This window comes from Pogoniulus pusillus, chromosome 33 (assembly GCF_015220805.1).
Source record: "Pogoniulus pusillus isolate bPogPus1 chromosome 33, bPogPus1.pri, whole genome shotgun sequence".
NCBI lineage: Eukaryota > Metazoa > Chordata > Aves > Piciformes > Lybiidae > Pogoniulus > Pogoniulus pusillus.
The window spans coordinates 9,916,204-9,928,540 of record NC_087296.1 but is presented as its reverse complement, the minus strand read 5'-3'; the positions used below and the strand labels follow the sequence as shown (position 1 = coordinate 9,928,540).

Genomic DNA, 12,337 nt, shown 5'->3' with positions numbered 1-12,337 from the left:
GGTGGGCTAAGTCCTGGCATTTCACTTCCTTCTGTAGGATGGCACTAAACACATCTCTCTGAGCTCTGACATTACCAGAGGAATGCTCTCTGGAGGTCCGTGGAAAGTTTACAATTTTACCTCATCTGATGTTTGGGGTTTAGTTTTTGTTTGCTGGTAAATAAAGAAAGTAAAATGAAATGGCATTAAAGTTTAGCATCTGTGGAACTGAAATTCTGAGACCTTTTGTTTAGGATTCTATTCCATGTGTCCTCGTTATGTTAACCACACTTTCAAACACATCTTTCTGCTCCTTGGAGTATCTCTGAATCCCTCTGAAATTCAGTGAAGGGGCACTAGGGCAGGTGCAATTGTCAGGGACACTTAGTCTTATATTTTGACTGCCCTCCTGCATTTTGACCTAAGGTTCTCTGTCTGGTTTGGTCCAGAATTGGATGCCTTATGATCTGTCATACCATAATGGGGTGGGTATTAAATAAAGCACCTCCTTTAGGATGATATTTGCCCTGAATTTGATGTATAGTCACCAGTCAGTGAATTCACAGAAGCTTTCAGGCTGTTTGTATCAAACCCTAGCTAAATGAGGAAATTATAGTGCCTGCGTTCCTTAACTAAGTGTCCCAGTTTGGGGCCTGGGGTGGGTAGAATAGGTAGGACAATAGTAAAAGTTGCACATTTTAATCTAGGTTTCACTGTACATTTATTTTGTGTGTCTACAGCTGTCATGAATAGATGCATTAAATCCTGCATTAAAGTTGCACAAATAAAATATTAAAATACCCCTTTTTTGTTTGCTTCTAGCTACCTCAGAGAAACCTCATGAACACAGTAAGTATCAGTTTGACTACAGATATTGGTACTTTGGCTTTTAAGGAGGAAGATATTCCTTTCTGTCTGCAGTGTTTCAGTAGCTTCAGATGGGTTTCACCAACACGAGCTCACAGGAAATTTTGTCTTATGAAACTGGTTTGCAGTGACTCTTTCTGTACTGTCCCAGTTTGCCTGGGGGGCATTTTACAGTTTGAGCTAAGATCCACCTGTGCTTTCTGCCTCTGTGGCAGCTTCCCACACACATAAGAAAACCTCAAGGAGGACATAGATGATGATCATAGAACTGACCAGGTTGGAAGAAACCTCCAAGATCATCCAGTCCAAACTATCTCCCAGCCCTATCCAGTCAACTAGATCATGGAACTCAGTGTCCCATCCAGTCTTTTGTTGAACACCTTTTGTGCAGGTCTGATTCAAGCAAGAGAAAAATTCATCACTAGGTATGCTGCAGTTCTCACCTGCTACCCAACAGAGGCATAGCTGCTGAAAAATCAGAATGAAAAACACTTGTAACATTCCTCTGAAACGCTCTAGCATTCCTTTCCTGTCTCTTAATGTTGGGGTTTGGATATGCCACTGTTTGAAAACAGCACAAAATTGCATACAGCTTAGATTTTAATGCAGTGCAGTATTTATTGCTGTTACTGCTTTACAATATAACTCTGGCATCCAGGCTAACAGAGAATTGTGGAAAGGTATTTTTCCTTTGTGGAATAGACTGAACTTTTATTTGCTGTTCTGCATGAGACAACCTCAATTCTATTGTAATAAAATACTTTCCTGCATTGACTGGATAAGGCACTTAGTGCCATGGTCTACTTGACTGGCTAGGGCTGGGTGCTAGGTTGGACTGGATGATCTTGGAGGTCTCTTCCAACCTGCTTGATTCTATGATTCTGTCAAGGAGGGATTTTCTTCATGGAAGACAGGTGGGAGCTATCAAAGCATTTCATAATTTTAGAGATTTTGTGATGAATTTGGGACATGGTTTAGTTTATTGGGTACGGTTGTGCTGGACTGGTGACTGGACTTGATGGTCTTAGTGGTCTTTTCCAACCTTAAGGATTCTATTCTATGAGGTCTTAAACTGCAAGATGTTTGGTGTTCAAATGGCTGCATAATTAACTCCTCAATGTATTTCTTGCACAGCAGATTAAACAGTACTTAATTAACAGCATTTTGGGGATTGTGCTGCTCAGCAACTTTCAGATTTTCCCAGGAATTCTCAGTTTAGCAGTCTGTAAGGTGTTTATGTAAATACCATTTAAAAGTCTGTATAAGTAGAGGAGTACTACTAAAATATGAAGAGGAGATGCTACTAAAATGAGAAGAGGAGGCTCAGAAGTGATCTCATTGCTGTCTACAACTACCTGAAAGGAAGCTGTAGCCAGGTGGGGATGGTCTCCTCTCCCAGGCAACCAGCAAAAGAACAAGGGGACACAGTGTCAAGTTGTGCCAGGGGAGGTCTAGGCTGGTTGTTAGGAGGAAGTTGTTGGCAGAGAGAGTGATTGGCATTGGAATGGGCTGCCCAGGGAGGTGGTGGAGGCACCGTCCCTGGAGATGTTCAAGCAAAGCCTGGATGGGTCACTTAGTGCCATGATCTAGTTGATTGGATAGGGCTGGGTGCTAGTTTGGACTGGATGAGCTTGGAGATATCTTCCAACTTGATTGATTCTATGATTCTATGATTCTATTCTATGATTTGATTTTCTATTTCTGAAAAACATAGAAGGAAATTTTGCAATTCCTTAAACCACATAAAAAAGTAAAACATTATTTTTATTGTTTAGAGGGAAAATTAGTTTAATTCCTATATTGGTCATTCTTTTTCTCAAGTCTACTGTGAATGTGCAATGCCAACTCAGCTTATAAAATCTTAGTGAGAATCTTTTAATCTGAAAGGAGGCTGTAGTGAGGTTGGTTTGTTCTCGTCTCCCAAGTAACAAGTGATAGAATAAGATGAAATGTTCTCAAGCTGTACCAGGAGGGGTTTAGATTGTTGGATATTAGGAACAATTTCTTTACTGAAAGGATGGGCAGGCATTGGAAAAGGCTGCCTGTTGGGAATGGTAGGACTTTTAGTGCTGTACAGCTGCTCAATCTTGCCACAGTGGAACATAAGCCATAGGTTCAGAATGTGTAAAGGGGAGAAGTAAATAGAGGGTCGAAATGACCTTAGAGAATGTTGCAGCAGACAGAACTATGTGAAACATGAACCTGTGGTTTAGTTCATCTTTGCTTATCTAATTGCTAACATACGAGCTATGTCTTGATGAGGTATGTACTGAGCTCTGTCTTAATGACCAGTTAGGATTTGGCATGATCTTTTAGCTTGTATGTTAAGGTATATAACCAAGTGCTGAAAGTACAGTAAACAGAACTTAGCTTGCATCAAGCTGCTCCCCATCTCTCATCACGGCAGCTGCCCAAGTAGGTGTTGGAGTCACTGTCCTTGGAGATGTTCAAAACACATGTAGACATGGTGTTTGGGATGTGGTTTAGTGGCCATGGTGGCATGGGGTTGACTCTTGATGATCCTACAGGTCTTTTTCCAAACCTTAATAATTCTATTTTATGATTTAAAATGTGACTACTAAAACCTTTTCTAATGTAGAGGTTCTTCTTATTTGCAGAGCATGAACGTATCAAACATGACAAAGCTGTCTCTCAGACTAAGCCAGGTAGGTTTTGTCATTTCATTTCCACTTATTCCAGGCTCCACTCAATAATATGTGTGGCTTGCAAAACTTGGAGACATTCTTGAGCTAGGCACTGATTTTTTGCTTTGTGTCAGTGGCTTTTTCAGGGTATGGGAGAGGAACAAAAATGAAGATGAAATGTAACTGAAGGGATTGAGTTTTTACAGTTGCTTATAGTTCCTGTGACTCTGTCATTGATGCTGTACAGCCTAGAAAGTATTAGCAAAACTCACCCTCTAGAGTCTGGGCATGGAGTTATTTACTGCTGCTGCTGCTATTATTATGATGATTCTCCTAAGTATTTCCAGTGACATTTTGAGCTTTCCTGCAAGCCTTCAGTAGTTGAATTGATGAAGCTGCATTGCCTGTTTTAACAGGGGGAACAAAAGCAATGTTTCCCACTCCAGCTTTCAAAGACATGGAGGCCAAGCTCTATTTTTAGCCTCTTTGATTACTTCTTGTGTATTAACAGCATTAGAGAGCTTCAGCCATCAGGTGGGTGCAAGTGGAAGCAGCCAAGACAGGACTGTTCTAGCAAGGAAGCCATCCTATGCAATTCTGTGCATCCTAGAAAGGGTCAGTGGTGGCCAAAGAGTGGGTTGCTTGGGCAGGTGGCACAACCACTCACCTTCCCTGCAAAATGAAACCAGTCAACCTGATCTCATCCAGATAACAGCATCAAAATAAAGTCCCTTGGTGAGGCATTTGCAAACATCAGAGAGCATCATGTCACAAAACAGTACAGAGAGCTTGCACTGGTTTGGTACAATGTGCTCCAGAATTCAACTGTTTGAAGGGAGGAGGAAAAAAAAGGAGGAAAAAAAAAAGAATAAAGGAAAATTAAAGCCCTGCTAAATTTCCTTTAGCATAAAAGATCTACTCTCAGGTGATTAATGGTTGCTTTAAGAGCAGTGGCTGTTTAGAGTTTCAGTTGATGACTGCAACTATTAATCTGCAGGCACTGGTGGTTAATAGTTCCCCCTGCTGTGTGCCAGTGAGTACACTTGACTTAGCAAACTGAATTATCCTGTGCAAAGCAGTGGGCTTCTTTTCCACCTTCATTCAGAGCAGCTTCCAACTATTATTTCTATGCTTCTTGTCATCAGACTTAGAAGTAGAAACTAGAGAGTTTCATAAAAAACATTGAAGCTGCAGGGAAGTGTTTGAATTAAAGAGTGCTTTGTATACATGTGTAAGAGCAAGCAAAGCAAGAGAATTCCTTCCTGGTGTATTGCCTCTGAAGCTGCCTGCAATACACAGGGAAATGTTTACAGCTTTGTCATTATTTTTTTTCCATTTAAATTAGATACATCAAGAAAATAACCCAAAAAAATTAAAAAAAAGAAGAAGAATATTAATTCTGTGAAACTAGAGGTCTGCAGAGGACTGAAATTCTCTCCAATGAAGTATTTCAGAACTTTAAACTTTGAGTTTATTCAAAATAAAGACTAAATCAGATTTTTTCTGAAATATTCACACACACCCCAAAAAAAAAAAAATTAATATTTTGGGGACATTCAATGACATGATACAGTGAATAAAAAGTATGTGAGAAATTGGCAATATCACTTCTGCTCTTGCCCAAATGTTGTGCATCATCCTCCTCCGATTCTTTTCTTACTGCTTTCCTTCATACTGAAATGATTTTGGGAAGCTTCCTTGTGTCTGAAGAGTGTTCTCTCAACGAGAGTATTCTCCTTAATTTTTGATGATTTACTCCCTCAATTTTGCTTCTGGTTATAAGTAATGATTAGAGAAACTCAGAGGAAAAGCCATAGAGTCACCTCTGGAGATCTGCCAGGAAAAGCGTCAGGATGTTCTCCTGTGGACTTGGCAGACCAATGCTTGCTGTGTAGTTTGGTTGCAGATTAGGTAGGTGAATTAATACCAGGGAATTAATTACTGCATTTTCTCCCAGGTGAGTGCCAGTCCACAGACCTGTCCAAAACACTTTGGTTTGGAGAATTAATTACTCTTCAAAAGATATTCCTCTCATACTTTTAAATGGATCTGTGATGGTTTGGGTGTTACCCACCCCCCACACACACACACTTAAGAAAAATCACCCAGACTAGACTCAGCTGCTTTGGAAAACTGAATTTATATTTACAGCTTAGCATGAGATGCAAGCAGAGATTTACAATGCCTACAGCTATAGACAGGAATATGCAAGTTAAAAAGTAATACAGAAACACAACAGCCCTCCCAGAAACCAGAGTCCCCAGGAGGGGCTCCCAACCACCCTTTTACCTTCTTCCTACCCCTCTACCTTACCCCTTATGTTCAAGGTGAGTTTTGGAGGGCTGGCCAGGGAGGTTAGGAAGCAGCTGGATTAGTCACACAGACAGCAGGTTAGGTTAGAGTGAAGTGCAGCCCCAAAGACAGAGAGCAAACAAGTCTGTTATCTATGTTTGTCTTCTTGTTCTTATTCGTTTTAGCAAGCCTGTGAGTGCAGCAGCCATCACCAGTGTTTCCTTTTCACAGCCTATCATCTAATTCTTCTCACCAAAACATTCCAGCTAGGCTAGCACAGGATCAGACACACTCTCCACTCACAGACTTACTTGAGAAGCCCAAGACTTACAGAGCAAACACTGCTGTAAATTTTCACCAGGATTAGAAAAACCAAGAGTGTCTTATTTAGTGTTCAAAAGAGCAGGCAGAACATCCAAAGAAAATGAAGCTCCAATTCTTGCGAGCTGTACTTGCCATCAATCCAGTGGATAGTACAGGACGTGTGTTTAAAGCCAACATGCTGGGATTTCTGTGTATTGGTGCACAGAAAGCTTAATACTCCCATCTAAATGAGTGAAATGCACTGTTATATGCCAAAGCTCATCGAAGAGCAGAAAGAGAATACTTTATCTCAACAAGTTGCATCTTCAGGCTGCTGGTTGTGCTATAAAAAAAAAACATTTCTAGCTTCACAGACGACCATGAAATGAAGATGAGGGTTTTTTAATTCACTGCTTTCCTTAGAAGCTGACAGTAACAATAGCTGAGCAAGAGGGGAGAAAGCCTAAACTTAATACAAGTGAAAAGAAATTAAATCACCACCTACCAGATGACAACTTGAAAGCATAGCAATGAAAGGCTATGCCTTATTTCCAAAGAAGAGAAAAGATCAGTAACTGTGGAGCTTTATCCCTCCCTATATTTCCCCCATCTCTACTGATTTTCTTCCAGAAGCAAACCACAAGAAACCCAGACCAATGAAACACATCAAACACCAAAGCACAACTGCTGCACGTTTCTTGTCCATACTTGCACTGTAGCTTTGCTGCTGGTTATAGACGAGAAACATGAACTGTGCAGCTAGGAGGATGTTTCTTCATCTATTGACATATGATAAATGTCTTCTCAGACCTCTTTGGTGAGTGTACACCTCTGGGAATCTCAGAGAGCCAAGTTAAAAAGAAATCAGCAGAGAGAATAAGATAAATGTGTTCTCTGCCCTCAGGAAAAAAAATCCTCTGGAAGTTGCATGCTGGATTCAAAGGAAATGTCATGTACGTCAAGATAACTCAACAGTCTGCACTTCTAAATGCTTTAGCATCCCCATATTTAGTCTGAGTGCAGATTAGGATTCAGAGAAATAGCTCCCACAGAAGTTCAGCAGTTCTTGAGCTTGAAAGTGACCACATAGGTACAGTGATGGGGCAACCAGGGATCTGATAATTCACAGGCAGTTCTAGCATCCAGCCCTTTCCCAGTACCTCCATCCATCAGCTCAGTTCAAAACAAGCTTGACTGCCAGTTTGGAATCATTGCTCATATTCAGGACCCAGCAGCACTGTGCATGCACAGACAGACTCCCCAGGAGGGCATCTAGCCAACCACTCTTCAGCTGAATTCAATGACTTCAGGGGACTGGACATCCCTGCCTGACCTGACTGTCACTCAGCCATTGTCAACTTCAATCTGATGCTTCACAGAGGTCTAGGGGAAAAGCAGAGGGTCATCAGCACGTGGCTGTGAACTGATGAAAGCTATTTACAGCCTGAGTGTGTCTTAAACATATTTAACATGAAAAGTCAGGACATGTGTGAATCTTGAGGGGGAGAGGTTAGGAGAGAGGTTTAATTTTATATATAGGAGACATGAGAAAGTAGGAATAGAGCTATGAAAGATGAAGTCCAAGTCAACCAAACTGGGCAGAGTAGAGAACTGAAAGCAAACATCCCAATTCCCACCTGATTGGGCCACTGAGCCTTTAAGGCAAACGCCATCCAAAAATGTAGTCTCACCTGTGCCTCTGGCTGAAGATTTATCCCCATAGTTGGAGGAGAGGCAGCTGAGCTCTGGTGCCTAATGTGGACACCTGTGAACCATGCTGAGCAAAGCCACAGGCAGCTCAAGAGCATGTGAACTCCAGCAGCTTTTCTCAGGAGATCAGCAGAAGCTCAGGAGTGCTCTTAGGCTTTGTGATGGATATCCAAGTGGGTCTAGGTAAGCTTATCCAGTAGCAGGTTGTATCAAATGGCATCCAGACTGGCGCTGTCCCATCTAGATGAAGCTCAGCAACCTGGTGAGTTCTTGGGAGTCTCTGTGCCTTTCACATCTTCAGTGGATACACAGGTGGATATGTCCACATGTATTTGTGGTCAAGTAGTGTGTGAGAACAAGTTTTGGGGTTGTGCAATACCAGACTGATGAACCTAAACATCTAAGAAGGTGATGTTCACAAAGTGATCCTAGCTATGTTATTAGAATAAGGTTTCCTCGCCTGAGTGCCTGCCTGACAGCCACTACTGGTTTCTGGTGGCTGAGACATTAGGCTCAGTAATTTCTTTTTCCCATGGAGTGTGAGCTCACCATGCAGTCAGAAGTCATAATGCAGATGTGCTCTTCTGCAGTGCTACAGTGGGATAATGATGCATTTACTTTGTCACTCTGAGCCATAAATATAGCATGAGGTAAGGAAATATTTCACCAGTTATATGCACCTATGCTCACAGAGTGTGAATTTCTAATTTTAATGCTGCTTTTACAATGCAGGGGAGAAAATAAAACAACAAAAGACAACTCCAACTGAGAAGTCAGGTAGGAACAAGTAATTTTCTCCTGATTTTGGGGAGGTGTGTGGGGAAAGGGGGTGTTAAACACTATTCAGTACTCACTTAATGTAGTACATTTGCATTGCAATCATTTTTGTTAATAGGATATTGAAATGTGACAGGTAACACTGCCTGAGAGCAAAGTGGCAGCAGAGTGGCAATTGCAGGGCCTGTTCTAAGAAAGGACATGGTCTGGTTGATTGTCTAGGGCTGGGTGCTAGGTTGGGCTGGGTGATCTTGGAGGTCTCTTCCAACCTGGCTGATTCTATGACAAAGTCAGGTCAAGACACTTCAGCTTTGGGCTGCTTGTTCCAGCCTTCCTGCCAGAGCCAGGCTAATGAAATAGGGTTTAGCTGTAAATCAAATCTCTGGAACGATCCCAAATAGCTGTGTAAGGAATTGTTGTTTGTTGTCATGGGCTTTTTTTATCCTCAGATCACTCTGAGGTTAAATTCAGACTGCATTTACAGCACCGAGAGCAGTGCCCAAGCAGGGAGGCTGAATCACTACACTAGTTTGATTAGGAGAATGGATGGAGCTAAAACTGGCTTTCATAAGAGGAAAATGGTTTTGGAGAGAAACTCCTTGAGTCTATGATTTAGACCCTGCAGATTTTGTAATGATATTGCTGACAGAAAAAAAAATTCAAGTGATATTGACTGCTATAGAAGCCCTGGAGAGTTACCTAAGGAATCAGAATACTCTCATCATCATTTACAGTCAACAATACTCTCATCATCATTTACAGTCAACAAAAAGCTGTGGGAAAGATTTTTTTCTGGACATCAGCTTCTAGATTTCTGTTGCAGATAGCCTTGATCCAAACACCAAAAGGATCATTGTCAGACCTTGGACAATGATAACAACAACAGATTTTTCATTGGCTGTGATGATGATGTGGATGATGTTGAATGTTTTCAATAGAATAAAATGGTGTTTCATTTTCACCTGAGTCTGCTGGTTGCTACCTCATTTCTATTCTCATTTCATACATATCTTCTCTAATTGTGAACATCCGTGGCTTGATAGAGCTTTTTAGAAGAGCTACAATAAAAATGTATCATTTTACAGTGGTATTTTACAGTGCTCTGTTTACCCAATATTGTTTTGGTAGTTTTTATCTCTTCTTAAACTACTCTACCATGTCCCAAACCATATAAATTACATGTCTGGAGAAATTACTGCCAAATACATCAGTGAATTTCTGACTTGGACATTTACTGAGTTAGCAATTAGTGCTAGGTAAAGTTTGGAAAAGGAAGAATTTAGCTCTTTGGATTTACAGGATTATCACAAGTTCACAATTCTATTTTTAGGGTTAACTAAGTTTTAGCTTGTGATGGAAATCAGAAGCATCCAACTGAGGCTTAGCAGTGGTTGGAAACAACACTGCCAGAAATATCATGACTTTGATTTTTGTAAGGATCACAGGGTCCTTTCATAGTCACATATTTGCCAAGTCTTTTTCCACTTTGCTGAACCAAAATGAAAATGCAGGACTTCAGCTTGGCCAACTTAACAAAATCCACTGCAGAAATGATGTGCAAGTTTTCAGATCACTAGCTATAGAGCTTGAAACAGGCAGCTTCAAACAGTGGGTAAGCCACCACACCTCTCTTCAAAAAACATTATGTATAATGACATGTATTAGCCTCTAGAAGTCACTGGAACTTTCCTATACTAAAAGTGTTCTCCACATTGTAGGCCCAAAATTTCCAATTTCTATTGACTGGTCTGGAGCTACTTCTGATTTACACTGTTAGATAGCAAGAAATGGTCTTGGACTAGGCAAATTTGTTGCTGAGGTGAAAAGATACTGCATTATTTCAGCAGCAGCTGGTAGCTAGTGGGAGTTCAAAGGTCTAAACATGCTAGAGCAAGCCCTCATTTCAGGGGCCTGGATGCTGTGCACCTTCAAGAGAGATGTTGAGGTATTGGAATATGTCCAGAGAAGAGCAATGAAGCTGGTGAGGGGCCTGGAGCACAGCCCTGTGAAGAGAGGCTGAGGGAGCTGGGGGTGTGCAGCCTGCAGAAGAGGAGGCTCAGGGCAGAGCTCATTGCTGCCTGCAGCTACCTGAAGGGAGGCTGTAGCCAGGTGGGGTTGGGCTCTTCTGCCAGGCAAGCAACAACAGAACAAGGGGACACAGTCTCAAGTTGTGGCAGGGGAGGTCTAGGCTGGATGTTAGGAGGAAGTTGTTGGCAGAGAGAGTGATTGGCATTGGAATGGGCTGCCCAGGGAGGTGGTGAAGTCACCGTCCCTGGAGGTGTTGAAGCAAAGCCTGGATGAGGCATTTAGTGCCATGGTCTGGGTGTTTGGGTAGGGCTGGGTGCTAGTTTGGACTGGATGAGCTTGGAGGTCTCTTCAAACCTGACTGATTCTATGATGGGGGAAGCCAAGAACAAGTGAGAACTGACTGCCAGAAACACAGCTGAATGTTAAAAAGAAAAGTAGAAACTTTTTATATCTAAATATTACAATTTATCATCCTTTTTTAAAATTATTCCTCAGCAGTCCAGGCAAAGCCAGCAAGTATGTGTTACCTTCACCAGAAAATTGCTCTAACATTTCTGCATATGTGTGGCTTGTTTGACTTTAATGCATGGAATCACTGCCTTAGAAATGTCTGGGTTTGGTTGTATTTCATTGTCATTACCACCACGCAGGCCATTACTCACTTCTAACATACAGGCTCATCATTGCTGTCTAAATGCCCATTTGACATAACCAATTGCCTCAGTCCAGGAGCCAACTCATTCTATGCTGCCCAGATCACAAAGTCCCAACATGAAAGAAATGACTATGGGGGTGACAAGTTCTTTTTAAAATCACTGCTTAAAATTATTTGGGTTGAATAAATTCTCCTGCTGAATTCAAAAGAGAAAAAGAAAGACATCAGCACATTTTCTCCCTAATCACATAGGTTTTTAATATAACTGTGTATATAAAAGAACTGCTGGGGGATAGGCTGGACTGGATGATCTTGGAGGTCTCTTCCAACCTGTTTGATTCTATGATTCATTACCTTCCCATGCAGCTTACAGGGCTGGGTGATAAGTTGGACTCTTCCATCGTGGTTGATTCTATCATCTTTCATACCTTCAGCATAGGAGATCACAGTATCATCAGGGTTGGAAGAGACCTCACAGATCATCAAGTCCAACCCTTTACCACAGAGCTCAAGGCTAGACCATGGCACCAAGTGCCACGTCCAGTCCTGCCTTGAACAGCTCCAGGGACGGCGACTCCACCACCTCCCCGGGCAGCCCATTCCAGTGTCCAATGACTCTCTCAGTGAAGAACTTTCTCCTCACCTCGAGATGTTCAGTTAAGTCTCCAAACACTGCCACATTAAAAAAATGACCAGATATGGGGAAAATATTACTATTCACTGGCACAAATTTTAATTCATACCTTATCAAACTGTTTCCCATTTGAAATTCTCTATCATGTCTTCATCTCAGCATTTCCTGGCATTCATTTTTGGCTGAAATCACACTTGCTGGGAGTTAAATTATTCATCTGAGTAGCAGGCAGGCTGAGATATTGCCCTTTTCTCAAGGTCTGCTTACCCTTTCAACATTTTCCACTTTCACAGCCCACCTTTGTATCCTTGTTGCTCAAAAAGAAACTGATGCACAGTTCTTTAGCTACAGGGGATATCACCTGGAAAGAAGGCCAGCAGAGGTGTCCACTGATTCCTCAGCTCTAAAATGTTCTGTGGCCCATGTTTGCCTGCATTTGCCATAGCT

The 12,337-nt window shown here is 41.7% G+C and overlaps 1 protein-coding gene across 1 annotated transcript in view; it reads left to right on the top strand.

Annotated features, from left to right (window-relative positions):
- Positions 1-12,337, top strand: part of TRDN (triadin) — a 243,953-nt gene that overhangs the window by 211,271 nt on the left and 20,345 nt on the right. Inside the window, 4 exon segments of the mRNA XM_064170120.1 lie at positions 802-828; positions 3,465-3,512; positions 8,529-8,573; positions 11,100-11,117. Coding sequence (XP_064026190.1) covers positions 802-828; positions 3,465-3,512; positions 8,529-8,573; positions 11,100-11,117 — 138 coding nt within the window.